The sequence below is a fragment of the Sebastes fasciatus genome, chromosome 10 (genome assembly GCF_043250625.1).
Source record: "Sebastes fasciatus isolate fSebFas1 chromosome 10, fSebFas1.pri, whole genome shotgun sequence".
Classification (NCBI taxonomy): Eukaryota; Metazoa; Chordata; class Actinopteri; order Perciformes; family Sebastidae; genus Sebastes; species Sebastes fasciatus.
Genome location: NC_133804.1, coordinates 27,791,985 through 27,819,258, shown reverse-complemented (window position 1 = coordinate 27,819,258; position 27,274 = coordinate 27,791,985). Strand labels below are relative to the sequence as shown.

General features: G+C 38.4%; 2 protein-coding genes and 1 long non-coding RNA gene across 7 annotated transcripts in view; 1 reads left to right on the top strand and 2 right to left on the bottom strand.

Moving 5' to 3' along the window:
• Positions 1-8,489: 8,489 nt before the first annotated feature.
• rnf212 (ring finger protein 212) lies at positions 8,490-19,367 on the bottom strand. 3 transcript variants are annotated; one of them, XM_074649254.1, is made up of 13 exons: positions 19,269-19,367; positions 18,623-18,739; positions 16,350-16,411; positions 16,142-16,216; positions 15,925-15,981; positions 15,127-15,185; positions 14,960-15,019; positions 13,856-13,920; positions 12,519-12,579; positions 11,556-11,598; positions 11,335-11,389; positions 9,273-9,342; positions 8,490-8,838 (listed from the first exon to the last, which is right to left on the bottom strand). In XM_074649254.1, exons 2-13 carry the CDS (start codon positions 18,729-18,731, stop codon positions 8,709-8,711), a joined length of 846 nt encoding a protein of 281 aa, XP_074505355.1. In that variant the 5' UTR covers positions 18,732-18,739; positions 19,269-19,367; the 3' UTR covers positions 8,490-8,708. The 3 variants fall into 3 exon arrangements, with proteins under 3 accessions (XP_074505355.1, XP_074505354.1, XP_074505356.1); XM_074649253.1 differs by lacking the exon at positions 19,269-19,367 and adding an exon at positions 18,992-19,134; XM_074649255.1 differs by lacking the exon at positions 19,269-19,367 and adding an exon at positions 18,819-18,842.
• The window catches only part of LOC141775665 (uncharacterized), a 90,264-nt gene continuing 81,588 nt past the window's right edge, over positions 18,599-27,274 (top strand). Inside the window, exons 1-5 of one of the 3 annotated variants that reach the window (XR_012595645.1) lie at positions 19,283-19,423; positions 22,252-22,427; positions 23,040-23,131; positions 24,092-24,160; positions 24,703-24,800. This is a non-coding gene — a long non-coding RNA (uncharacterized LOC141775665). Of the gene's footprint in view, positions 18,723-19,282; positions 19,424-22,251; positions 22,428-23,039; positions 23,132-24,091; positions 24,161-24,702; positions 24,801-27,274 lie in introns of those variants that run through there. The other 2 variants (XR_012595644.1, XR_012595646.1) reach the window with 2 other exon arrangements.
• On the bottom strand, positions 22,351-26,027 carry LOC141775664 (transmembrane emp24 domain-containing protein 11). Its single transcript, XM_074649257.1, has 5 exons — positions 24,710-26,027; positions 24,063-24,154; positions 23,047-23,172; positions 22,744-22,890; positions 22,351-22,501 (listed from the first exon to the last, which is right to left on the bottom strand). Exons 1-5 carry the CDS (start codon positions 24,837-24,839, stop codon positions 22,352-22,354), a joined length of 645 nt encoding a protein of 214 aa, XP_074505358.1. The 5' UTR covers positions 24,840-26,027; the 3' UTR covers position 22,351.

The window sequence follows — 27,274 nt, the reverse complement described above, 5'->3', positions numbered from 1 at the left end:
CAATCACTAGTTTCAAGTCTTCTTCAATACAGCATGATGTTCATTTAGTAAATTATGGTCCCATTTAGAGTCAAATAGACCATAAAGCAGGGGATGCTTTAGGGCGTGGCTACCTTGTGATTGACAGGTCGTTACCACGGCGTTGTCTGGTCTGGGAGTTGTCCGTGTTTTCATCTTACAACTTTAACCCTTTCATAGTGTGTTTTCAGTTCATGAAAGTTAATTATAACATTTTTGGTTGTCTAAAAATGTCTTATTCAGCGTTCGGTTGTACTTAGCTCCACCCTCTCATTTCACTTCTGCTTGCAAAAACCCAAGATTGCAGCAAAAACGTACAAAATGCCAAACTCGAGGCTTCAAAACTCGAGGTTTCAAAACACGTGACGTCACGGTGACTACGTCCACTTCTTATATACAATCCATGGTTAAAAAGTTGATACTGCTAATTCGTTAGCAAACAGTTGCCTGTTTACAAACCCTGCAGGTGGTGAAATTTGGAGTTGTGTTTCTGTGCAAATATTCACTCTCCTTTTGAGCTCAGCTGTCTGCTCCATCTTGAAACAGAGTTAAACCAAAGCAGTGGCAGGAAGTAAAAAAACTAAACAAGGTGCAGAAAAACGCTAAATCGCTGGATTTAATTTCAGTTATTGCGATTTATCAGTAAATGATGGGTAGCTGACAAGCATTCATTTATCATGACAATGCTATTATTACTTTGCTAGATCCCATAGTTTCATTTGAACATCACTTTTCAGACTGCAGATAAAGCAATAAATAAAAGACAGATTAAAACACGTCTATTAAAAAAGAGTTATACAGGAAAGGACAGCAAAGTTAAACTTCCCCTAAAATGTCTTTGCCTTGTTTCCACACATTTCATATAAACTGGCATCACATAAACTGGACATGGCCAATATATGTAGTTTCCCCTCATGGATTGGATGTTTTGACCAAAATAGGATCATTAATACGCGTCTACTGTTTCACAACTTTCCAGATTGTGAGGTTGAAGATTGAACAAGAGGTTTAAGGAAAAGAAACACTGAAGAAATACAGAGAAGTAAAATTCCTCTCAGGAATCTGCGGTTTTGAAATTGCTGCAAAATCAACAGTTACTCATGACTACATGACCTAACCAGACATTTACTAAACATCTGGGAAGCTTCACTGGTGATAAACAAAATAGCAGAGGTAAGTGTATTTAAGATTTAAAGCTCTGACAGACATATTACAGTCAAGTGGGAGATAAGAGCAGGAAGAAGACCCGCCTGATAAAAGATACAGTACAAGGAAAATATGTGTTTTCATCCTTGACATTCACCTCTCATTCTTTCTTATCTCAGAGATTATAGCCAGCTTTTCCTGCTTTTTTTGTGTTCCTCCTGTGAGTTTGATTGACTTGAAGAGTTTTGGGGGGAGGAACATGGGGAGGACAGACAGGAGGAAAAGATGAAGACGAGCAGGGAGGAGGAGGAGGAGGAGGAGGAGGAGGAGGAGGATGACACAGAGCTGAGCTGCTGACAGATGTGTTGAGAAAACGGAGAGGAGATCAGTGAGGAGAGTGGAAGTGTCGAATGAGACGGGAAGAACAGGAAAGGAGGAGAAAACGTCACCGATAGAGTTTTCATCTGTCATCTGGGTCCTTGAATGAGATTCATTGTTTATTAATGATAAAATTAACTTTCTTTTTTGCTTTCTAGGCATTAATAACAATCTTTAAAGGAATCTAACAGTGAAATAACTTTCAATTTCATAGTGTTGTAACTCCAGTGTATCTCTATCTAACCTTTGTTTAACCCGGTCAGAGTCACATTGAGATCATGAGCTTGTCCTGTAGAGGTCAGACCAACAAGTCAACATACAGTAAAAGTCTCACAACAATAACTTACATGAAGAATCAGGCCATGGGTCCTCCTGTTACAGAAAAAACACAAGATTATGCTGTTAAAATATACAAGAAGTCTCAAGTGGCCGTCCAAATAAATGAGAAACAACAACAAAAAACATTGTTGACCAATCTGCAATGTGACCTGAGTGTTTCTACCACCAGACGAGCTGCAGCTTTTCACAACTGTAAGTATTCTTTCATATCTAAAAGAGAGAGAGAAAGAGATTTTTTTGCAATCGATTTAATGAAATCTGTTGAAACCTTTCATGATCCTGAAACCTGGTTACTTTGGATTGTTATATCAAAAGCTCTGAGTGTGCACTTATTTATAAAGTAGGTAATGGAGGTTTGATAGTACTTTGGAGAAATTCCATTGGCTTTTTGTCAAGAGGGAATCAGGGCGATGATAACTTTCTGGTTGGCCTACAAAAACACGTCATCCCTGGAGCACTCTATTCCACCACGCTTTAATGCTACGCTGGTTACAGATAATTAACCGAACAGCGGGCAACTTCTTAATATTTTAAAGTATTATAGTGAATTGCGTTATCTCCACGGTCCATCCGTCTCACTCCTCGCCGCTCCAGAGCTGCGTCCGTTCTCTTCTTGGCAAGTTGCGACCCCACTTTGCAGCCCCACTGACATGTGTTTCTTTTGTACGAGTCAAATGACCATGAAAAACAGTTTAATGACTCCTATTCTATTTCTATGGTTTTCTCTGTGGTTGTTGGAGTGAATCAGTGAGGATACTTCTACCAGGATTTATTTTTGAGTCAGTAAGCATCACAATTATGGCTGAAGGTTTCTCTATAGCAACTCCGCTTCCTCCGACCAATAAGACGGCTGCATTTTGACTAAATCTTTGTCCATCGCTGCCAGAGCAAATGTTTAGTCCTTTAGACCTTGAGGTTCTTGCAGGGCCTTTTTTTGCTTGCTCGCTCTCTGAGGGTCCTGGTGAGCGGTTGGCTGGTTTAAAAGGGTGTGAACCCGTGGAGGAGATTCCTGGGCGCTTGAGTCAACAGCAGCTGTGGTTGGTGATGAAGAGAAGCTGTCCAAAGAGCTTTTTTACCGGCAACTGGCTTTTCACTGTGAAAGGACGGCTCAGGTGAATGGAGTCAGTGACCATGACGGCCTCGCACACACACAGAGAGACACGCACCTGGGGAGAAAACATTCACACACTGACACCCGAAAGATACCTGTACACACACACACACACACTCACCTGAGAGACTGACAGTTCAGTGCATATGCAACATGTCTCAGCAGTCGAGCTGAGCAACTCTCATAGGAATGAACGTGAGCTCGCCTCCAACGCTGTATCCAGTTCTCTTTACACATCCGTGGGTTGGACCCGAATTTCGCCGCAAATTTCGCCTTGGGCACCAAAAGAGCTAGAGTCGGCTCTGGATGCATCACACACACACACACACACACACACACACACACACACACAAAAGCGCAGATGCTTGCATCACACACACACACAGATGGGAACAACACAGACACCTGGCCGGCATTGAAGCGCTCTTCTGTTTGCATACCTCTCCCTCGCTCCACTCATCCTCCACACAGCCACAAAGCCGCCATAAAACTAAGAAAACAAAAACACACAAAAAGGAGGCTAAAAGGGGGCAACAGGCGGCTTCCATCCTTCTTCCACCACCCATCCCTCCCTTCCACCCTTCCACCCTTTCTCCGTCTCTCTCTGTACCAAATGTTTACCTTCCCCCCGTGAAAAGAGAGGGATGTGGACAGACGGGGTGAGAAAAGAAAGAAATCTGGCTATGGGGAAGAGAGCCAAGGCCTTTAAAGTCTGCCACAGAGCCGTGACAAAAGCCTCCTAATCTCGGTGTTGTCTTTCGGCCCCTTTTTCTCCCCGCACATCCTGCCAAGTGTGTGTCTTTATGTGTGTGTGTGTGTGTGTGTGTGTGTGTGTGTGTGTGTGTGTGTGTGTGTGTGTGTGTAAGACAGAAGAAGCGAGGAAGAAAGTCGGTGTGTGTTATGCAAGCAACCGTGTGTGTGTGTTTGTTTGAGAAAGTAGTAAAAAAGGCAAGATGGTGTGTGAAAAGAGTGTGTGTGATAAGGATGCGTGTGTGTGTGTGCATGTGTGTATATGTGTGTGTGTGTGTGTGTGTGTATGTGACAGGAAAGGAATCTTTCCACAGCCGTGCTGACATCACTCAAGCATGCATGAGACAGTTGGAGGAGGCCGGGCCCCTTCAAAGGCAACAGCCTGCCTGCCTTCACATGTGGGATGCCTGCGTGTGTGTGTGTGTGTATGTGTGTGTGTGTGTGTGTGTGTATTGTAGAGAGCGGTCCAGGTCACCCATCCTCACCTGTTCCTCTTTGACTCGTAAACCGCCCCTATTCAGCTCGCTTCCGCCAAAAAAAATGCAACAAAACCGCCTGCCTTGTGTGTTCAACAATTCCTCGATGTCATCCTCTTCAAAAGCGGCAGATGTGAACAGACGTGTGTGTGTGTGTGTGTGTGTGTGTGTGTGACCTCCTGAGCGTCCCTTCCTCATCCTGTCGATCCCTATCAGAGGCAGCTGTGGTCCACAGGCCTTCACACACACACACACACCAGAGGAATGCATGCTGCAGCTATCGTGATGTCTACCAGGCTGAGATAGACTACAGTGACACCTACAGGCCCATCGATTTAATGTCAAGTCAGTGCAGCGTACAGTAACTCTTAAGTTATCTTCTATAAGTGGGCAATCTGCAGAATGAATGGTTCATATTTATGAAACTAAATATCACTTCAGGCTGGGTGAGATGACTCAAATTAATATAAATAAGAATACATTTGTGGGAGGACAGGGTCGTCCTTTAACCACAAGGTTGGCGGTTCGATCCCCGGCTCCTACTGTCTGCGTGTCGAAGTGTCCTTGAGGGAGACACTGAACCCCACCCACTGAGCAAAGACACGTCCAAAAGACATAAATTTAACGTCTTTGTCGACCGTCCAAAAGACGTCCACTGAGGAGCCGGAATGAAGGTTTTTGCGACGTACTTTTTAAACGTCTTTTTAACTTTCAACTATTGATGTCAACCTGAGTTGCACGTCCACAGACGTCCAAAAGGGGTCCTAGTCAGATGTCTAGATATAAAAGGCACCTAACAAGACATTCAAGTATTGAACCCAATTTGCAGGTCCACCAGACGTACAAAAGTGGGTCTGGACTGACTGACGTTATACGGACATGCTCCTCGGGTGCTTTACAGCAGCTCACTGCTCCTACAATGCTTAGGATGGGTCAAATGCAGAGGTCAAATTTAATTGTATGTATATGATGAACGTAATAAAGTTTAAGTTTAAGTTATGAAACTCTGTTCCACCGTTATGCATTAAATCAGAAACAATTCTTATCTTATCATAAATGTAATTCAAATTCGTGATATCTAAAATTCAGTTAGTTTCACTGATGAGAGGAAAAAACGAGAGCCTGTTAACTCACCTATAAATGCACTTATTTGGTCTCATGTATGAAGTATTTAACATGTTTATATGTTTTTTTATAACACTTGCATAAAACGAAGTTGTGATTTATCAAATGTAGGCCTATATCTGTTAGAAATGCCTGGTCAAGATGATATGAGGTGATGTAGAAATGGCAGCAAAAATGGTCAAGAACGTTCATTTATGCACAAATTTGCTCTTCTCTCTAAAAAATGGGTCCACAGGAAAAACGTTTGGGAAACACCATTACTTATAGGCCTATAATTTATCTAGATGAGGTATACATGGTTTAATGTGGATCATCAAACTGCTTCAAACGAGGACATTAAAAGTACAGAGACATTTATGCTTTAAATATTCAGACTCTAATAAAGGTTTTGGTTTCAGAGTGAATCAAATGAATCCTTCTTGGTGGCCTTTTTCGGGTATATTTTAAATCTTCATTAGTGTTCTTCTGTTTCCTTTTTTCAGCCTAAATGTTAAACAGTAAAGGTTTTATATTATACGCTGACTGTCGGCCCTTCACAGGAACTCTTTCTGTGCACCTCAGAAAGACAAATAGCTCCGGTGTGAAATCATTTAGTTCATGTCGTGTCTTGCCTAGAGGGGATTACACTTACAGCTCCAAAAGGTACGAGAGTGAAATACTGAGTGACAAAGTGTGAAATCTGGATCAGATTAAGAGAGAAGCTTCTCTTTCACACAGAGAAAGATGGAGATGGAAAGAGAGAAAGAGAGAGAGAGACGGAGGGAGGGGAGGACAAGCTGTGGGAACACGCTGCTGAATAATTACCACTGACATCAGAATAGTTTTCTTTAGCTCTCTGAAGTGGCAGCGCTCATTTGTACAGCCTGGAGCCATGCAGAGGTGTGTGAGAGCAGAGGGGGAACCCTCATGAACAAGTACTTTAAGTATATTTCTCAAGTATACTTTATGTAGTACGTATACTAATATCAGTGTACTAGTGGTATACTTTTACGTGTACTACTTCAATACCTCTTGGGACTGAATTGACCCACTTTTTAGTTTATAAAAATATACTTTTTAGTGTACTTTAAGTGTAAACTTCGACATGTATTCTGTACTGTAACTATATTATGAAGTGAACTACACTACAAGTGAACTTATAGGTATGCTGTTACTAGTTATATACTTGTAGCCCACTGTTTGTACTTTATGTACGCTTTAAAGTATACTCTCAGTAAACTATTTTATTAGTTTTTACTGCAAGTATACTTGTAAGTTTTCTTTAACTTATAGTACTTAGCCAATGATTTATGCATTACATAAAAAGACTTTTGCTATTTCATTTGATATTTTGTGATAAGATTAAAAAAAATATTTTTTCTCACATGCCTTCCTGCAAAAACGTAGAAAACTGTTGAAGATTTAAAGTAAATTAATATCAAAACATACGTTTAATAACTCTAACACCCTCTAAGGCTACTCTATCAAAAAGTAAGCATAAGCCAAAAATAGTTTAAAGTTTAAAAGAAGTATACTAATAGCACACTTGAATAAACTTCTTTTCGGTAAGTGAAGTAAGAGAGGGAAGAGAGGTAAAGAGAAAGGAAATGTCTTGAGAATGAAAAAGAAAAGTACAATATTACTGTGAGAAATACAGCAGAAGATATGGCCATGTGTGTGTGTGTGTGTGTGTGTGTGTGTGCATAAGGGAGAGATTATTCTGATTTAGTCTTCTCGCTGTCAGAGTGTGACACCATGACAGCTTAGCCTGCCCCGGGGAGCCATTTCTCTCTAAGTGGACCTTAAAAAACAGGAAACGACTTCAAACCCCACCGGAGCGCAGAGGAGGATCAGGCCTACTGACTCTGTACAATACCCTTTAACTTCACTCACACACACACTAGTTACTGCCTGAATATAGCGTGTACAAACCCAGAACACACACACAGTCCCACCTGAGCCCTCTTCAATAGACACCATTCAACACCCTGACAACCGGGGACAATAGAGGAAAGAACGCGGGTCGACAAAGAGAGGATCGACCTGTCTGAACACATCTGGTTGTCCTCGCCACCCGCTTCAGCGCATCAGCTTCTCCTCGTGATGACTTCAGCTAGATATCATGTTTCTATAAGGCTACACTTTGCTTTGCCTTCACTTGCAGCTGTTTTGTAACAAGATTTGAGGGTGAAATCACGAGTCGTGTTACAGAAGTTACAAGCAGTGGGGCCAGGAGTGTGAAGAGTATTGTTGAGGGTAGTTAACCACATCGCTGCCTAAAGGGGCTTTCTTAATGTTACTGCAGTCTGTCAACCTCGAAGACTCGTAGAATCCAGTACATTTCTTTCGTGAGCATAATCCCAGTTTATCTTTGTAAATTGAACAGGTGCTGGTGCAGTAGAGTGAGCATGACGTCAAATTGTGCCTTTGGCGAGTTGCTTGTTAAGGCTCTCTGTGGGTTGAGGCCTGTAGGTCTCTCTCTGCTGGATTAGTGAAAGTAGTTCACTTTCAAAACAACACGACTAAACAACTGTAAGTCTAGTGGATGACCTGACCTGCGACCACCCACCAGATACTGTACACCATATTTCATTCAAATGCAAACCAGTTTGTGTGCACAATCAGATATGTCAATGTTTATAAAAAAAAAATCTCCAAATCTGTATTGAGATTTGCAAGTGTATTGAGATTTGTAAATAAATTATGTAGACAAATCTGCAAATGTGTATATATATCTGTAAATGTGTAGACAAATCCCTAAATGCGCACATAAATCTCTAAATGCGTACATAAGTCTGTAAATGTGTACATAAATCTGTAAATATGTAGACAAATCTCTAAATGCATACATAAATCTGTAATTGCATACATAAATATATAAATGTGTGTATATTTTTGTAAATGCATACATAAATCTGTAAACGTGTAGACAAATCTGCAAATGCGTACATAAATCTGTAAATGCGTACATAAATCTGTAAATGCGTATAGATATTATCGGCTTACTACAAATCTCAATACACTTGCAAATCTGAATCAAAATTTGGAGATTGTTTTTTATACATTTACAAATCTGATTACGCACACACGGATTGAGATACAGTTACACAACTCCACACATTTGCAAATAGTTTTTCTACACAATGACCCCATAAACCAGACTCATGTCATTATTTCATCACTTTAATTGTGACAAAATTCAACAACACAGAATCAGTCATTACTATACAACACAAATACATTTCACTGTGAATCCAGGGTCGTTAAAACACAACACACAAACTCTTTGGTGACTCATTTTTACGTTGTGAAATACCTCCGTATACACGTCAGTGGCCAGGTGTATTTCCTCTAAAGGCTTCATGACAGTTTATTTGTGTGTTTTGTTAAGGAGGAGGGCGGACCAGGGAGGACATGGAGTGTCTGAAGGAGGAGAGAGGTTTGAAGATGGGAGACTTCCATCCAGAGATCTGGCGATATGAAATATCTGGGCTCACCGGAGATCCTTGAAAACGACTGGGAGAGGAAAGAGGACAGTTAATTTACACTTCAGTTTGAGCATATAGTTTTCGGACATCAATGGAGCTCTATAGCGCAGAGGGATACGCTATATCAGGCTTTAGCTACACAGAAAAATACTTGTTAGTTGGATCAATTCATTGTAGGGTTTGGTATTTTCATGGGATTTATTCACAATAAGAAAAATACAGAAAATAAACAGACTTATGCTTTAAATTATTTCATTGAATTAAGCTATTAAAAGCAAAAAATGATGCAGTCGTTCTGCTCAAAACGTTGTTATAAATAATCAAAAATATACAGATGCACTTGCAGCCTCTTGTTAGCCTCTTGTTAGACTTTGTAAGAGTTTAGCTTGTCAAAGTTAAGATATATCAAATCTGCATTATTCTGATGTTATCATGATGCCTTTAATGAATGAAATGAGTCACCTGACTGTGGCGGAGCGCGCTGAATGGTTGGCCAGCATGATCTGATTGGACGACCTGTGAGGGACGGTGCCTAAACACCAACACACCAGAGAGAGCCAACGTTAACACAGGTATTACAGATATAATGGCTCATAATGATTTTGAAAATGCCTGAGATATTTCTGGGTCATTATCGGCTTATGTGTCTTATTTAGAAAATCCTCCAAGAAGACAAGATAAATGGGCGAATCATCTTCCAGAATAATTAGTATCTCACGGTTTTCACACAAACAAGATGTTGCTACCCAACAGGGCAAAACATCTACACAGCATGCACACAACCCTCTGCTACAGAGAGCTCTATAATAAATAATACATGTCATCCTTATCTACTGTAGTAATAACATGACATTTAATTATCTGTGCCCAATAAATCTGCTGCTGCTGCTGGTTAAATATTATGATTTCCTTCACTGCAATATTTACTTAACTTACACAGTTTTAGTGACACAATCCTAATAACGTCTGAAGGCTGTCACCTAATGTATCTACCACAATGGAGGTCAAATCCTTTAAGGAACTAAATAACATAATCAAAGAGAAAGCGCTCAGCAGGTGTAATCCTAAACACAACAGCAGCCAACATCTGTATTTGTTTAATCACTGTGGGTGGTCAACCGTGGAGTCCATAAGACCACAAAAGGTAGCAAGATGATTATAGTGCAATTGTCTGTGTCAATGTGCCATCTTGTTTCTAAATATGCAACGTTAGATGCATACCTTTAACAGAGAGACTTAATTGTGTTGTATCCTTGGTAGCATAACATGTGTGAAGCGCATTTAGTGGTGGTAATTAAAGGTACAGTGTGTAGGATTTGGTGGCATCTAGTGGTGTGGTTGCAGATTGCAACCGACTGAATACCCCTCCGCTCACTCAGCCCGTTATCATTTCCATGCCGTTAAATACCGAGGCTTTGTCACGGCCGTCGGCGTTTGGTACCGCCGCACGCAGCACCCTTTAGTGACGGTATGAAACGCACCGGGCGTTCTATTAACTATAATGTAAACCCATCCGCGGCAACAGTAAACGCTGCGAGAAAGTGCGCCGGGAGTGTGGTGACGTAGTTTAAAGAGCAAAAAGACACACAATGTGGGCGGGAGGGGAGGTGGATGGGTCCAACAAACACGAGGCTTTCATCCAGGAGACCGCTGTCCGTGTGCCGTGCGTCAGGTAACAATCAGCTGTTCGTTCGTGTCCCGTGTTCGCAACGTTCAGTGTCATTTTCACTGTACAAACGTAGTAGTTTTAAGCCCAACCATGTAGTTTTTTCCTAAACCTAACCATAGTGTTTTTTTTTGCCTAATCCTAAAGTGACGCCAAGGGTAACTATTGCGGTTTTGAGAGAACGTGTTGGCTCACTCCTCCCTTTCCAAGACTGCAGTAATGTGAGCTGCCTAGTGCAAAACCGCGGTAATGCCGTAGGAGCAACGGAAGTCAGACGACGGCTGCTGTACCGCGGTTTTGCACTCTGCGGCTCACGTTACAGCAGTTTCACAAGCGTGACGGAGAACTACGGTGGCCTTCAGGTAATGTAAAAACATGAAAGGCTCTCTCCTGTAGAAACATGGCGGAGCAACATGGCGGACTCTGTGAAGAGGACCCACTCCCTTTGTAGATATGAAGGGCTTATTCTAAGCTAACAAAAACAAATTCTTAGTTTCAGATGATTATACACTAATGAAAACACAATTATGAATATTATATTCCATTTCTGCAAATAGATCCCTAAAATGTTACGCACTGGCCCTTTAAATTTTTGTTCATGGGAGCTTTATCTAGTGTGCAGACTCTATTTGTTGCGTCTTTTACATGTTCTTCTGTCCAGCACCTAGTATTTATTGCCTGGATGTGCGTAATTTTGTAAATTTTGTTGCATGTAATGCCTTTAGTGCCGTGTTTGTCTACAGATTAAGGAGAGGTGTCAAACTACTAACCCTGAATTTACTGGTGTAATACCTTAACAGATTTATGGCTTAAAGAGAAACCACCAAAGTTTTATGAAAGGCAGAGCAAAGCACATACCCATTCGTCCATCTTGTGGAGGACTGATTAATGACAGTCTGGGGACAGTGTTGGGCTGAAACACAGACAGAAACATCATCACTTTTTATTTGCTTGTTTTTCAATACTTTTATTAAGTAGATGTCAAGATGCTGTATCGTCTTGACAGAGCTCATACGTTACATTACACAAACTGTAAAGCAGAAATTGAAGCTTACTGCAGGTGAAATAATGACACTTACTTTCCTGAACAGACTCCTTTCATCCACGTCCATGTTTTCAGTGCTGCAAGACATGAGAGCACGCTTCATTAGTCCTGTTGGGTTCAGCTGGCTGAGCACTGCAGTGGTGCCTGAACTTTTTAATATAACAAGCCAAACAGCTACTGAATATAACAGCAACATTTAGAGTTTCATTAAAAAGACAGATATTCACTTTGTGAAATACATTTACTTTTGAGGAGAATGTATAACCAATTTCCCCACAGACTTTGCAGTAAATGATTAAAATGTTATGTAGAATAGAGCGCAAGTTGATCATTAAAAAAATATTACAATAGAGTGAGATAATTCCATGTTTTAACATTAATTTTTACTTCACAAATTCATAATAATGCACATCATTTCAGTAGTAAATGATTCAAGAAAATTCTTGAGAACAACTGCAAAATTTCAAGAGGCTCTAAATGAAACTCATTGGTTTTGTGAATCAGATTTTTAATTAAATTCAGTGACTAAAATCTAAATATTTTGAAAAGCACTCATGTATTATTCCCATTACAATTCCCTTTCAAATAATTAATTAAGACCCTGCAGGCACGGCGGTAATGTTGTAAACGGGGTTAATATCCGCTGTCCATCATCTATCCGTCTCAGTGGATAAAACAACATTTATACTATTAAACTCAAGCAGACAATCAATCCTGTGTCAGCGGTGTCTAGAAACCCAATAGGGAATCCTGACTAAACCCAAGCAAAGCTTCGCTTATTCAGGTGTGTGTGTGTAGATAACCGCAGGGCAGGGCAAAGCTATACAGCAGCTAAAGCTAACATAAGACACCGGGGCTGAACTCAGGATAAAGCTTGTTTGCACAGTGAAATACCTCCGACATTCTCTCTCGTATGGTGAGAGGTAATGAAGGGCGGAGGAAAAGGAAAACAGAGATTGAGATGAGGTGAAGAGATGTTCAGAGGGACGATACTCACATAGTAGTGCTTGATGAGTGTCTTGAGAGGGACATGGGGGAGTTATACTGGATCTGCAGGACTGACATCACAACAAGAACATTAACAACCACCGTACTCTATTAATGATGATGAGACATCAGTGGTCATACAGGGAACGTGTGAAAATACATGGTTCAGTGATATGACTACAAAGACGTGATATGAGCCAGCTTTATGGTCAGTCAACGGCCTAATTTTGTCTTTTTTCAGCCACTAGCCCAGGGCTTCTCAAAGTCCGGAACAAGGTCCACATCTGGACCGAACCGCAGGTCAATCTGGGCCCAGCTCATACCTCGTAATTAGAGATGGGTTAAACACCGGTGCTAAAGTATTATAGTATCGAGTGTCGATACTCGTGTTATGAATACAATTCGTTATGGTATAATTTTGTTATCCCCAATTATTCTGGACCTCTCACCTTGAATAAAAATCAGATGTGGACCTTTGGACCATTTTCTTACTGGTATTTTTCAAAAAGAGTTTTGTAGAGCAGTCAGTCAGTCTTGATTGGTCTGCCTTAAAAAAATAGATTTCTTAATGTTGAATCCTGATATATACAATACTGGGGATGTAATATTTTTGTATTACTAGAGCAGTACTTGGTTGTGAGTCTGGTCTAAAAATACCTTTTCTATTATCTCAAACTTGTCTCTTTCTCTGCCACTCAGTGTTTTGTTATAATTTGCTTCTTTTTTCCTATCACATTTCAAACTTTTCTAAATCCAAAGGACTGTATTGAGTGATTGAAGTTATATCACATTTGCCTCTCACTATGAACAACAGTAACACAACAGCATGAAGAATACTGAATGGGAACTGCCTTCAGAACATGGTCCTGACTCTGACTCAAGCCCATTTGGACTCTTAACTTGATCTGGTCAGACTTGTCTTGGACTCAACTTAAGTGGTCTTGACTACAGCACTGCTTTAAGTAGAGTACAATATTAATACTGTCTACAATGACATTGACATTAGTTGTTTGTACCGTCATGCTGTCTGTTGATTGTTGTCATACTATTGTTGATCTGTGTTATAAGAACTGTCTCTCTGGTCTCTATGTAGTGCAGGCTCTGTTCGTATCTGCATTTTTTCTTTTCATTGCTTTTATCGTTGTATGTATTTTCAGTGCTTTTATTCCTAACGTCTGTGCATTAAATATTGCCTGCCATCTGGGACAACAGATGAAAATAAGTCTTTCTGGCTAACTCTGGTATACTTTCAGAAATGTTATTAATATGCACTGTCCCTGTCAATTAAAGTAACTAAAGCATCTAAACTAAACCAATACAATAGTGACAAATTATGAGATTGTTTACCTGATTTGTGTCCATGTGGAGTGTGGGACATGTGGCTCATCTGAGGCACTGATGACACTTTGGCACTGAGTGAAAACAATAAAAAAACAACGTTAATCAGCTCCAACAAAACAAATGTAGATGCTAATAACATAGCTGTGGGTTTGAATCCAAGAATGAGAAAATGGGTGAGGACTCTTCGAGCTGCATTTAAGCCAGACAAATGTTTTTCAATAAGAATTTAGATTAGAGTTTCAGTTATTATTACTTACTGTTATCATATACCTTTTAGATATGTATTTTACAGAACATTTAAAAAGGACTTTTAAGAAGCTGCAGTACTCATAAATTATAAGTGAATGATGTAGAGCCCTATGAGGATTATTTCTAACACTGTAGGCTGGAATATTTGTTAAAATCAGTCTTGAGATACATATCAATGTTTTATCCAGAGCTAAAAAAAAAGGCCCCTTTGCCCTGGCCAAACCTTTTTTCTTTAAAAAAAAACCTTTCCCTTTAACTTATTCGCTGTTGGTCGTGGTTGCAACTTTCCAGGAGTAGATGTGCCAGGAGTGACACCTAGTGAGAGGTGAGGAATAACAGCCAGCTGGTTGTAAATAACTTTATATGCTAAAGTGCTGCCAAACACAAAGAGGCCATTTAATTCCAAATCATTAAAGGTTTTACTGCCTCCATAGATCCTCATTTAGTCTAATGTTAGTCTTTTAATGTTTAAATGCTGTGTGAATGAAGGATGCTGAAAAGATCATCTACAGAATGGGAAATTAAAATGGAACATCAGCCAAATGCTTGTGAGCAAAACACTTTGGAAAATGAAACTTATTTTTCAGGATGTGGAACAGTTAAAGACGGGCTGATTACATACACAGATTAGTGGCTGTTAAAATAGGTAAACCTGCCAGCTACGGATCAGATTTACAAGCATTGACAAACTGGTTCCCCTACAAACATTTTGGAAAGAGTTATATCTTGGAAAAAAGTAAAACTGTAACACATGAACGATACTCAGTAAAAATGATAGATGGGTTACTATAATATCTTATTATCAGAACACCAGCATGTCTGATTCTAATATGATTATCTTTAATAAGTACTCTGCTGTACCTCTGATGCTGAAGAGAGTTTTCCAGTTTAACGATGTATGCGCTCTGTTCATTCAGCTTCCTTAAAAGGGTAAAAATAAAAATAAATAAGAAAGGCAACCAACTTTTCATAAACTGCACTTTAGATATATGTATGGAAATGCATTATAAAGTTATGGTTTAACTTACTTTGCCATCTGCTGCATTTCTTGCTTCATCTTGACAAATGTCTCTTCTTGTTTATCATTCTGTAATTGATAAAATGGTTGGTGATGCACTAGTAGTACATGGTCTATAAAATGTCAGAAAATAATGAAAAACTAATCATTTTCATTGTCGATTAAACGTCTATTATTTTCTCAATTAATCGATTAGCTGTTGGTCTATAAAAAGTTAGAAAATTGTGAAAAATGTCGATCAGTGTTTCCCAAAGCCCAAGATGACATCCTCAAATTGTCCACAACTCAAAGATATCCAGTTTACTGTCATAGAGGAGTAAAGAAACCAGAAAATATTCACATTTAAGAAGCTGGACTCAGAGAATTTTTCCTTTTTTTCCTTAAAGAAATATCAAAATAGTTGGTGATTATATTAATAGTTGACACATATCGATCAACCGATTAATAGTTCCAGCTCCAGATGTCACACAGGTTTTCAGCATAGCAAAATGAATGGGATGGAATAGCACTGATCCCTGAAAGGGGTTTTTGGAGGGAGTTTTTCCTTATCGGATGAGAGGGTCGTACTGTAAAGGACAGAGGGTCTCCTATCCTGTACAGATTGTAAAGCCCCACCCAATGTGTGATTTGTAATATTGGGCTATACAAATAGTATTAACTTTACTTGACTTAACCTCAAAAATGCAGTGAAAGCAAACCCTCAAAGACACACACACACACACACACACACACACACACACACACACACACACACACACACACACACACAACAACAAGCATCCATGGCAGCAACACAGATGTCTCTCACCCGTTGCTGGTAGTAAGTCAACAGTCTCTTCTGATGTCTTGCCTGGAACATTATAACCTGAGACAAAGGGAAGAAACAGAGCTATGTGAAGTCTATATAAAAAAATACATATATAACTCAAACCATCTTGAACTGATTGAGACTGACTTAAATTCTGAACCGAACAGTTAACAAGACTGTTTTTAATATTTTATGATGAGATAGAAAATGAACATACTTTGCTGATTTCCCCGAAGTGTTTGGTTGTCACAACGTTGATGTCGGTGAACAGGGTCTTCACCTCTGAGCTACTCTGAAACAAAGATGTTTCACATGACTGTAATGACTGTAAAAATTATATCACACAGTCAGTGATAAGAAATGTGATGTTATCCCACGCAGACAGCCCCGAGGGGTTGCCATTAAATGAGAAGAAAGATGCTTACTTTGTCAGTGAGCAGTGATACTTGGCATATGGCACTGCATATTAAACACTTGCCTGGTTTGCCTGAAAGAAAAGTTGCAATTATATATGGTCAAAAATACAAAATCTTTCGAGGCTGATATTAAAGTCTAAATCCAGGAGCTGAACAAAAAGTGCTTCTCAAAGTGCTTCCGCCTGAGACCCAAAATTAATTAAGTGTAATCCCTGGGTCTAACCCTGGAAGGAAATTAAAATATGATCAAACTCTTGAGAGTGTGACTGAGATTAGACCCATCAGGAACAACACCTTATGAATATGATTCGAGGCTCCCAAAGTGGGACCAAGGGACCTGCAGGAGGGTACTTCAAGAGATCCTATATCCCATGTTGAATGGTGTAATTTCAAACTAATTTCATTTGAGAATATGAGGCTAAAAGAAGCACAACTGGATCAGAGATTTCACTCCCTCTGCTGTTAGATAACCTACATCTGGTGTAAAACTGAGTCATCAGCTCTGTAATATCCCCTGAAGTCCAACAGATGTCCCTGTTTAATCACTTAGTCTGTGGAACAAACTGCCTCTCCACATCAGATCTGCTCAAGACCCACCTCTTTTCTTTGGCTTTTGAATGTACTTTTATTGTGATTACTAATTGGCCTTTTATAATGCTCATTATAACAGTCTTTTACTCATGGATTTTATCTTGGTCTCTGTCTCTGGATGTGTGAGATTTTGTTGTCTGCGCTGTTGACCTGTTTTTATTCGGCACTATGTCTGTAAAGCACTTTGGTCAGCTCATGTTGTTTTAAATGTGCTATAGAAATACATTTGACTTGACTTGACTTTCATCTGTCAACTGAAGTGAAGATATGGTGCTGAACTGCACATCCAAACATCCCCAACAGTGATTGTTTTTGACTGTCAGCATTGACTGTTAGTTAGCATTGACTGTTATAGCATTGAGTGTCAGCATTGACTGTTATAGCATTGAGTATCAGCATTGACTGTTATAGCATTGAGTGTCAGCAATGACTGTTATAGCATTGAGTGTCAGCATTGACTGTTAGCATTGACTGTTATAGCATTGAGTGTTATAGCATTGAGTGTCAGCATTGAGTGTTATAGCATTGACTGTTATAGCATTGAGTGTCAGCATTGACTGTTATAGCATTGACTGTTATAGCATTGAGTGTTATAGCATTGACTGTTATAGCATTGACTGTTATAGCATTGACTGTTATAGCATTGAGTGTCAGCATTGACTGTTAGCATTGACTGTTATAGCATTGAGTGTTATAGCATTGAGTGTCAGCATTGACTGTTATAGCATTGACTGTTACAGCATTGTCAGCATTGACTGTTATAGAATTGAGTGTCAGCATTGACTGTTATAGCATTGACTGTTATAGCATTGAGTGTCAGCATTGACTGTTATAGCATTGAGTGTCAGCATTGACTGTTATAGCATTGAGTGTTATAGCATTGAGTGTCAGCATTGACTGTTATAGCATTGAGTGTCAGCATTGACTGTTATAGCATTGAGTGTTATAGCATTGAGTGTCAGCATTGACTGTTATAGCATTGAGTGTCAGCATTGACTGTTATAGCATTGAGTGTTATAGCATTGAGTGTCAGCATTGACTGTTATAGCATTGAGTGTCAGCATTGACTGTTATAGCATTGAGTGTTATAGCATTGAGTGTTATAGCATTGACTGTTATAGCATTGACTGTTATAGCATTGAGTGTCAGCATTGACTGTTATAGCATTGAGTGTCAGCATTGACTGTTATAGCATTGAGTGTTATAGCATTGAGTGTCAGCATTGACTGTTATAGCATTGAGTGTTATAGCATTGACTGTTATAGCATTGAGTGTCAGCATTGACTGTTATAGCATTGAGTGTAAGCATTGTTTATTTGTTTCGCACAATTTAAGACTATACAACATAACAAAAATGAATAATATACAGTGCAGGAAGAGGCAAAACCCCCACTGGGCTTATCTGAAACCTACAACTAACAACAATAACAATACAGTAAATATATCGAAAAAGACACGTGTGTATGTGTGCTGCATAGAAGTGTATGTTAGTGTTTGTGAGGAGGATATTGATTTAAATATCTTTAAAGACTTCTGGGAAATCATAACCAAACAACATTGTGAGTGGGAAAAAATAAAAAACATAAAAACAGATACATAGACAACATGGGGATAGCAATTACAAGACAGCAATTAAATTAAATTAATTTGACTGTTAGCATTGACTGTTAGCATCCTATGGCTTTGTCTACCTTTCTGATAGCAGACACTACAGACGACATGGCCGCAGGTTGTGACAGCCAGTTTTCTGTCAGCACTGGGGGAGAGGAAGCAGGAGTTGCAGCAGATCCAGTAAGCCATCTGAAGACCTGCAGGAAGAAGAGGGTTAGTTAGCGTTAAAGCTAAAGCTAGCTGACTTGAAGCTAACTCCTTGTTGCTAGGGGTTACCATGTGTACTTAGCGTTAGCACATTTAGCTAAACGGGATTATAACAGCTGTCTCCTTCATTGAGTGCTTTAAACCCGTTACTCTATTTATTTGAAGTTTAAGACAACTTTGTAACTCGGCTCCTACAGTAACGTTAAGTACATGTAACGTTAGCTGAATGTATTTTACGTTACCTGGTGTTTCCCGCTGCTAGCGAAGCAAAATGCTAACTTTAGCAGGCTAGCTAGCTAGCTAACTCGTTGTTGCTAGGGGTAACCATGTGTACTTAGCGTTAGCACATTTAGCTAGCTGGCTAAATAACGGATACTAGCTTTAAGTTAACGAGCTGCGCTTTAATTTATTTTATGTTAAAACTACGTAACGTTACCAAACTACAGATGCTTTTCTGTTTACTAAAGATCTGAACTAACTAAGCGTAGCTATATTAAATATATTTAAAGTTACTATCACCTAACAACGTCAGCTTTTATGCTAGCTAACCTAGAATAATGCTAGCTGACTAGCTAACTAGCTAATTTACATCTCTAGTTAAGCTACAGACCAACTGACATCTCTGTTATTGAAACCTCTAATACAACTGTTTCACAGGTATCTTAATACATGAGGTAAGTCATGCTTCAAATCTGCTGTGATTCATTTGTTACTATTTCAAGTTAGAATATTGTTTTATTACTGTAAGATGTTTTAAGAGGGAAATAATCACTAAACAAATTTTCCTTCAAATTTATTTTATTATTTTCCAGTAGTGTTGTGTTCAGTCTTGATGAACATTGTGTTTCAGTTTTGTTTATAATGGGGGACCAACAGCTGTATTTATACATTTATTTAAGTATGAATAGTTGTGTTGATATCTATGGCGGAGTGTTAGGGCCACATTGAGGGAATTGTGATTTGAAGAGATTTTATTACGAGAATAAAGTCATAACTTTAGGAGAAAAAAAGTTGTAATATTACGAGAATAAATTCATAACTTAACGAGGAAAAAAGTCGTAATATTTCGAGAATAAAGTCGTATCTTTACGAGAAAAAAAGTCGTAATATTACGAGAATAAAGTCGTAATATTACGAGAATATAGTTGTAACTTTACGAGAAAAAAAGTTGTAATATTACGAGAATAAAGTTGTAACTTTACGAGAAAAAAAAGTCGTAATATTACGAGAATAAAGTCTTAACTTTACGAGAAAAAAAGTCGTAATATTACGAGAATAAAGTCGTAACTTTACGAGAAAAAAAGTTGTAATATTACGAGAATAAAGTCGTAACTTTACGTGAAAAAAAGTTGTAATATTACGAGAATAAAGTCGTAACTTTACGTGAAAAAAAGTCGTAATATTACGAGAATAAAGTCGTAACTTTACGTGAAAAAAAGTCGTAATATTACGAGAATAAAGTCTTAACTTTACGAGAAAAAAAGTCGTAATATTACGAAAATAAAGTCTTAACTTTACGAGAAAAAAAGTCGTAATATTACGAGAATAAAGTCGTAACTTTACGTGAAAAAAAGTCGTAATATTACGAGAATAAAGTCGTAACTTTACGTGAAAAAAAGTCGTAATATTACGAGAATAAAGTCGTAACTTTACGTGAAAAAAAGTCGTAATATTACGAGAATAAAGTCTTAACTTTACGAGAAAAAAAGTCGTAATATTACGAAAATAAAGTCTTAACTTTACGAGAAAAAAAGTCGTAATATTACGAGAATAAAGTCGTAACTTTACGTGAAAAAAAGTCGTAATATTACGAGAATAAAGTCGTAACTTTACGTGAAAAAAAGTCGTAATATTACGAGAATAAAGTCTTAACTTTACGAGAAAAAAAGTCGTAATATTACGAAAATAAAGTCTTAACTTTACGAGAAAAAAAGTCGTAATATTACGAGAATAAAGTCGTAACTTTACGTGAAAAAAAGTCGTAATATTACGAGAATAAAGTCGTAACTTTACGTGAAAAAAAGTCGTAATATTACGAGAATAAAGTCGTAACTTTACGTGAAAAAAAGTCGTAATATTACGAGAATAAAGTCTTAACTTTACGAGAAAAAAAGTCGTAATATTACGAAAATAAAGTCTTAACTTTACGAGAAAAAAAGTCGTAATATTACGAGAATAAAGTCGTAACTTTACGTGAAAAAAAGTCGTAATATTACGAGAATAAAGTCGTAACTTTACGTGAAAAAAAAGTCGTAATATTACGAGTATAAAGTTGTAACTTTACGAGAAAAAAAGTCGTAATATTACGAGAATAAAGTCGTAACTTTACGTGAAAAAAAGTCGTAATATTACGAGAATAAAGTCGTAACTTTACGTGAAAAAAAAGTCGTAATATTACGAGTATAAAGTTGTAACTTTACGAGAAAAAAAGTCGTAATATTACGAGAATAAAGTTGTAACTTTACGAGAAAAAAAGTCGTAATATTACGAGAATAAAGTCGTAACTTTACGTGAAAAAAAGTCGTAATATTACGAGAATAAAGTCTTAACTTTACGTGAAAAAAAGTCGTAATATTACGAGAATAAAGTCGTAACTTTACGTGAAAAAAAGTCGTAATATTACGAGAATAAAGTCGTAACTTTACGTGAAAAAAAGTCGTAATATTACGAGAATAAAGTCTTAACTTTACGTGAAAAAAAGTCGTAATATTACGAGAATAAAGTCGTAACTTTACGTGAAAAAAAGTCGTAATATTACGAGAATAAAGTCGTAACTTTACGAGAAAAAAAAGTCGTAATATTACGAGAATAAAGTCGTAACTTTACGTGAAAAAAAAGTCGTAATATTACGAGTATAAAGTTGTAACTTTACGAGAAAAAAAGTCGTAATATTAGGAGAATAAATGCAATTTCTTGAACAATCTTTTCAAGGTCCTGATACTGATGATAATGTGGTGCTGATGTACCAAGAGATTAAGTATTTCCTTATTTGTGAAACCTAAACTAAAGTATAACTTCACAAGATGCTCCACATTCCTCATTTTCACACAGGCGACACGCTGCTCTATTTCCCCTCTAAAATAACATGTAAAATGTATGACTTTATTCTCGTAAAATTACAACTTTATTCTCGTAATATTACGACTTTATTCTCGTAATATTACGACTTTTTTTTCGTAAAATTACGACTTTGTTTCTCGTAAAATTACGACTTTATCCCCGAAATCTCAGATTTTCTTTTCCTCAATGTGGCCATAATACTCCGTCGTAGATATCAGCCCAAAAACAAGATTACAGTGAACTCAAGCCTAATGCAATAGAAGAAGGAAAAGAAAATATTTTTAAAGGAAAACTCTCAAAATTAGCAGTTTTGGCAAGATTGTCAATACCATACACAGACATCAGTTTAAAAGCAGCGTTGGTGGATTTTTATTTAGCTGTCTCACATCTCCATCACATTATTTTAGCCATACATAGTTTATAATCCTATAATTTTTAAAAGGAAAATGTGTAGGAACCCTGGTATATATACACTTGGACATGTACGGGCAGAACATGATATTAGGTCATCAGGCTTAGAGCTGACAGGTCAGAGGTCATCATCAGACAAGCTTCTTGGCGATGAAGAAGTCTTTGAGTCGTTTCATCTGCCAGAAACCAACCGACAGCAGAACAGAGGTTTGCACCACGGCCCACCACAGCACTTTACTGTTGGCGCTCTCACTAATGTCACGAAACACCTCCTCTTTGTCCTGAATGAGGAGGGAATATAAAACAGTCAGAAAAAAACTTACATTTTGTAACTTCAGAATATAGCATGTCAGATGGTATGCAGTATGATTTACTTAAATTCATGCTGAATGATAATCCTCATTAGCACGTTGATTTAATATCAGGAGCTAACACACTGCCTCTACCCTTTCCTCTGAGCTCCCCTGTTGTGCGATGTACTCACATGTACTGTCATATCATGGGATTAAAAAAACTTATTTACCCTCTGGTACTCCTGCTGCCTGATGATGAACATCATCTGATCTATGAGGTGTCTGAGGCTGTTCTCCAGAGTCTCCAGGTTGTCTTTGGTCTTGTCAGTGTTGGGTTCAATCGAGTGCTCTCCCATCTGAACGTCCAAATGTAGCTTCTGTGCAGCACAATAGAGGAAAATTAGGAAATGTCTGCAATTCACAGACTTGACTTGAGTGTGCAATATAATATTGTAATAGTACAATACTGTATGTGTTGCTGCATGATTCCCTCTGTTTTAAATACATTTTCCGTTTGTGTCCACAGGTCTCACCAGTCTCTCTCCAGCAAAGACAGCAAACCTTGTGGAGTTGGTTTGGAAGCAAAGGTAGTGCTGACCAGACGCGTGAGCTGTGAAGGTGAATTTACCAAATTTACCGTAGCGTTTGGACATCAGTATCTAGAGAGCAGGAAAGACACTGTTAGGTCAACATTTCCCCATCTATGGGTCAACAAAATTGAGACGTGGTTTTGTTTCTTTTGGTTCTTTTAAGTCGGTCGAGTGCTGAGGGAGAGGAAGTGATGGGTTAGTATATGAAAAGGAATCAGGTATAGCTTTTTTTCATATTGGGGCCACATGAGTTGGCAAAAAGCAGTGTTGGAAAGTATAAGTACATTTACTCAAGTACTTAAGTACAATTTTGAGTATTTTCTTTTTGTGCTACTTTATACTTCTACTGCACAATATTGTACTTTTTACTGGACTTCGTTTATTTAACAACTGTAGTTACAAGTTACATTTTAGATCAACATTTTACAAACAAACGTGATAAGAATATAAAATATAATGCTGTGTTATAGATTTAACTACCTAAAAGTAAATAAAGCATTAAAAATGAGCTCCACCTCAAGCAGCTATAACATTAAAGTACTGTTTATATGTTAATGCATCAATAATAATGATCTAGTAATATAATAATATAACACTGACAGGGCTGACTTTTGTACTTTTACTGAAGTCAAATTTTGAATGCAGGACTTTTACTTGTAATTGAGTATTTCTACAATGTGTCATCATTACTTTTACTTAAATGATTTGAATACTTCCACCACTAGCAAAAAGCTGAACTGGAGGTGTGAGACTGATGCTATTGTACAATAACAGAGATAAAGGCTTACGCTAAACTGTGCAGTGCTGATTTTAAGTAACACTGTGTTAAATGCATTTCATCCTTGTTTGTGTTTGGTTTCAATGTCAAAACCAAGCCAGCACATGTTTTAGTGTACCATCACACACACATGTTTGTGTGATTGTGGCTTGGTGATAAACATCTCCTGTGAGTGTAGTACCTCATGGTTTGGGTCTCTGACTGTCACAGTGACGCCGAGGTGAGGCGAGTGGGAGAGCGCCTTCAGATCCCAAGGCTCCAACAAGAAAAAACCTGAAGGTAAAACACAGACTCTCATATGAGTGCATTCACATACACATTCCCACACAGTTGTACTCAAGGTCATTGTAAAGATTTGCAATACGGATTAGATTGAGCATAAAGAGGGAATATAAATGCATTTATATTGTGATTTACAGTAAAATCCATAGTTTTAATGGGTATATGTAATATAGTATTATACTCCTATTCCTTGACATGTTACTGTTTAAACAAATTTCACTCAAGTACACAAATGCTCTTATTTCTCTGTCTGTCATTGTAGGACAAATTGTAGGAAATGTGAAGTAAATTTGAGTACAATGCATGGGATATTCTTTACATTTTCATGGCTATTTGTTGTTGTTGAAGCACAGAACAAATCTCAAAGAATGGCTTTTGCACTGAAATAAGAGACAAACTATGATGGAGGTACATATAGCGTTACTGTGTGACTCAACAATCACGTGGCATTTCACAATACAGTTTTCCAAATCTAATTCAACATTCATTACGTCTGTTGAGATTGCAAACGACACTCAGGAGGAATATTCCCTCTCCAGGACTCACCGGTGACCAGCATGTCTTCAGGAACCTCCTCGATGATGCACTTTTCCTGCTGCTCTCCTAGATCAAAATACATGGCTGCTGCCAACATCAGGTAACACTGCAGGAGGAAGCCAATGCCTCGCAAACTCATTTTCAGTTAACAATGAGCTATTAAATTACAATACACGTGACGATGACCGAATGTTTGGCCTGTAGTTCCAGTTGACTTTTGTTTTTGTAGATCTGCAAATTCTAGCTCAAGATTGAGGTATTTTTCATCGACTATAGCCGAACACACGTGTCCTATACAGCAGATATTTAGGCTGGAAGGCTATGAGAGGGACAGTTGGAGTGTGAGAAACTCACAGGTGCTGCTTTGTGTGACGAGACATTCTGGTTGTTTTGTGACTGGTTAAACTGGGAGCCAATGGCAAAGCTGCTAAAAATAGTGCTCATAATACACCAACATACAAGTAGGAGTAGCATTGTGACACTTTACCCTGCGGTGATAATGATGGGCTCAGCATACAGCACTATATGCAATATTATTGCCTTTTTTCTTTTTTGCAAATTACTTAATTTATCCTTTTTAAATGACAAAGATGACAGTTTTAAAACTAATGAAATACTTGTTTATTGTTAAATTGATTTATTGTTGAGACACTTTGGTTGCATCTGGTTGCTATAATACAGAATATCTGCAGGAGTAAAAATATTGGCATATGGTAGAGTACTTTCTCTGGATGAAGGGAAGGCCGAAGCATGTAGGGAGAGAGGACGGACCCGCCAGTGGGTGTAATCATTTCTCCTCCATTGTTGTTGTTCAGCACTTGTAGCCTATATGTGTAGGATGTGACAGTTGGTCTTTGTCTCCTCCATTGTGATTGGACGGCTGGGTGACGGTGACGAGTGTAGCGTTTTACCCGAAGTTGAACACTTTTCAACTCTCGGCGGCCAGAAAAAAAACTGTATGTGCAGCGCTCAGCGCAGAATAGACGCTCAGCGCCTCATCACGCTATACATGTCCACCAGATCCAACGAGGACGCTAGGGGAGTTGCTGCTCCAGTCAACTGGCCTTTCAAGCGGTGACATACCCTATCGGGGAATGCACCTGATTGGTCCCTGGTTTTCTGCTCGCTGTTTCAAACAGGAAACAACATGGTCGCCTGCTCATAAACTTTCTGTTTTTTTGTCTAAACACTCTAGCAAAATCTACTTCTGAAAACATTTCAGGCGAGCAATAGGCTATGCCGCTGCTGAATTTTGTTTCATTTTAAAAACTATATCACCAAGTTTGACAGCTTCGTCCAAGTTTAATGAGCTGGACGTGTCGCGCTGGATGGGCTCATTTGCATAAAGTTGAGATTTTTCAAGTACAGACCTCCTCCAACTCGCCGCCGCATTTCCATCGGATCTGGTGTGTCAATAGCGCAGTATTGCAATATTGCGGTTATATATTCTCAATATTCTCTGTTGCTATTATACAGAAATATTTACCTATTAGTATAATAGTGTAAGAGCTTCAGTACATGGGATTAAACATGTTGGTGTTAATATTGCAGTAGACTTGTTTCCACCGCAGGGCCTGCTCTCTCTGTAGTTACCACACTAAATCGAAAGTGATAAATGTTTAACTGTGCCCTGAGGGATAAATCACTAGCTACTAAACAAGATGCAGGAAGAGCAAGTAACATATCCATGAAAGTGTTTATCCACTTTGGTTGTCCCTCCAGGGCGAGAATATGTATGAGCACACTGAACTGTAGTATAGAGATTGATGGTTAATCTTGACAAATGCACTTCTCATCCGGCTTACTGACTTATCTCTTATTTTTCTAAATATGGTGTTCACTTTTTAACCTTTTAGGCAGTAATGATTACCAGCCTCACAGGGCCTGTAACTACATTATGAAAGAGTTCAAATGTCTTTGGAAATTGAGAGGAAATTGTAATCCAAACCATTACATACAGTAGTTGCCATATGCTAACCCCCACACACAGAATAAATCCTTCTCATTTTTAGCATCTGCAAAAGTTGTTATTCCTCAAAGTCAGCTAAGAGTCAGTTTTTCTTCTCCTCCCACACTTCAGTAGTTTTACAGAAAGTGTGAATACTAGATCAACACGTTTAATATACCTGGCTGCCATTGAAATAGTAGATTCAGTTTTAAACTGCATTGGATTTATATTGTGTGTCTGTCTTGTCTTGTGAACCACATAGTGCTGCCTATCAGATAGTTCTTACAGTATTTCCTTCTGCCATTTTGAAAACATTTTAACAGATTTTTCCTGTGGCAAGAGTATTGATCTTGTTGTTTTTCGTATATTGTAAACATTACTGCAGCGGGACACAGTATATGCCCGTTTTCACTTTTCTGAGCATACCAAAAGAAATTTCTAGACACCAGGGGCCGTATTAAAGAAACTTCTCAACTTGCAGATCCTATCTTAACCATTTGGTAACCATGGTAAATAGGGTTAGGATCTGATTTAGGAAATAGCCATTATAAATGAACAGTTCCTATGTCAATGTTACTAACTTAAGATAGGAAGAGTGAATTACACAAGCATCCTAACTTCCCAAA

Coding starts and splice junctions, on each gene's coding strand:
- rnf212 (XM_074649254.1), bottom strand. CDS start 18,731: ATGGCTTACTGGATCTGCTGCAACTCCTGCTTCCTCTCCCCCAGTGCT. Junction 16,217..16,349: donor TATCACTGCTCACTGACAAA/GTAAGCATCTTT, acceptor TCTTTGTTTCAG/AGTAGCTCAGAGGTGAAGAC. Junction 8,839..9,272: donor GCGCGCTCCGCCACAGTCAG/GTGACTCATTTC, acceptor TTCCTCTCCCAG/TCGTTTTCAAGGATCTCCGG.
- LOC141775664 (XM_074649257.1), bottom strand. CDS start 24,839: ATGAGTTTGCGAGGCATTGGCTTCCTCCTGCAGTGTTACCTGATGTTG. Junction 24,155..24,709: donor TGAAGACATGCTGGTCACCG/GTGAGTCCTGGA, acceptor TTTTACCTTCAG/GTTTTTTCTTGTTGGAGCCT. Junction 23,173..24,062: donor TCAGAGACCCAAACCATGAG/GTACTACACTCA, acceptor CCTGCTCTCTAG/ATACTGATGTCCAAACGCTA.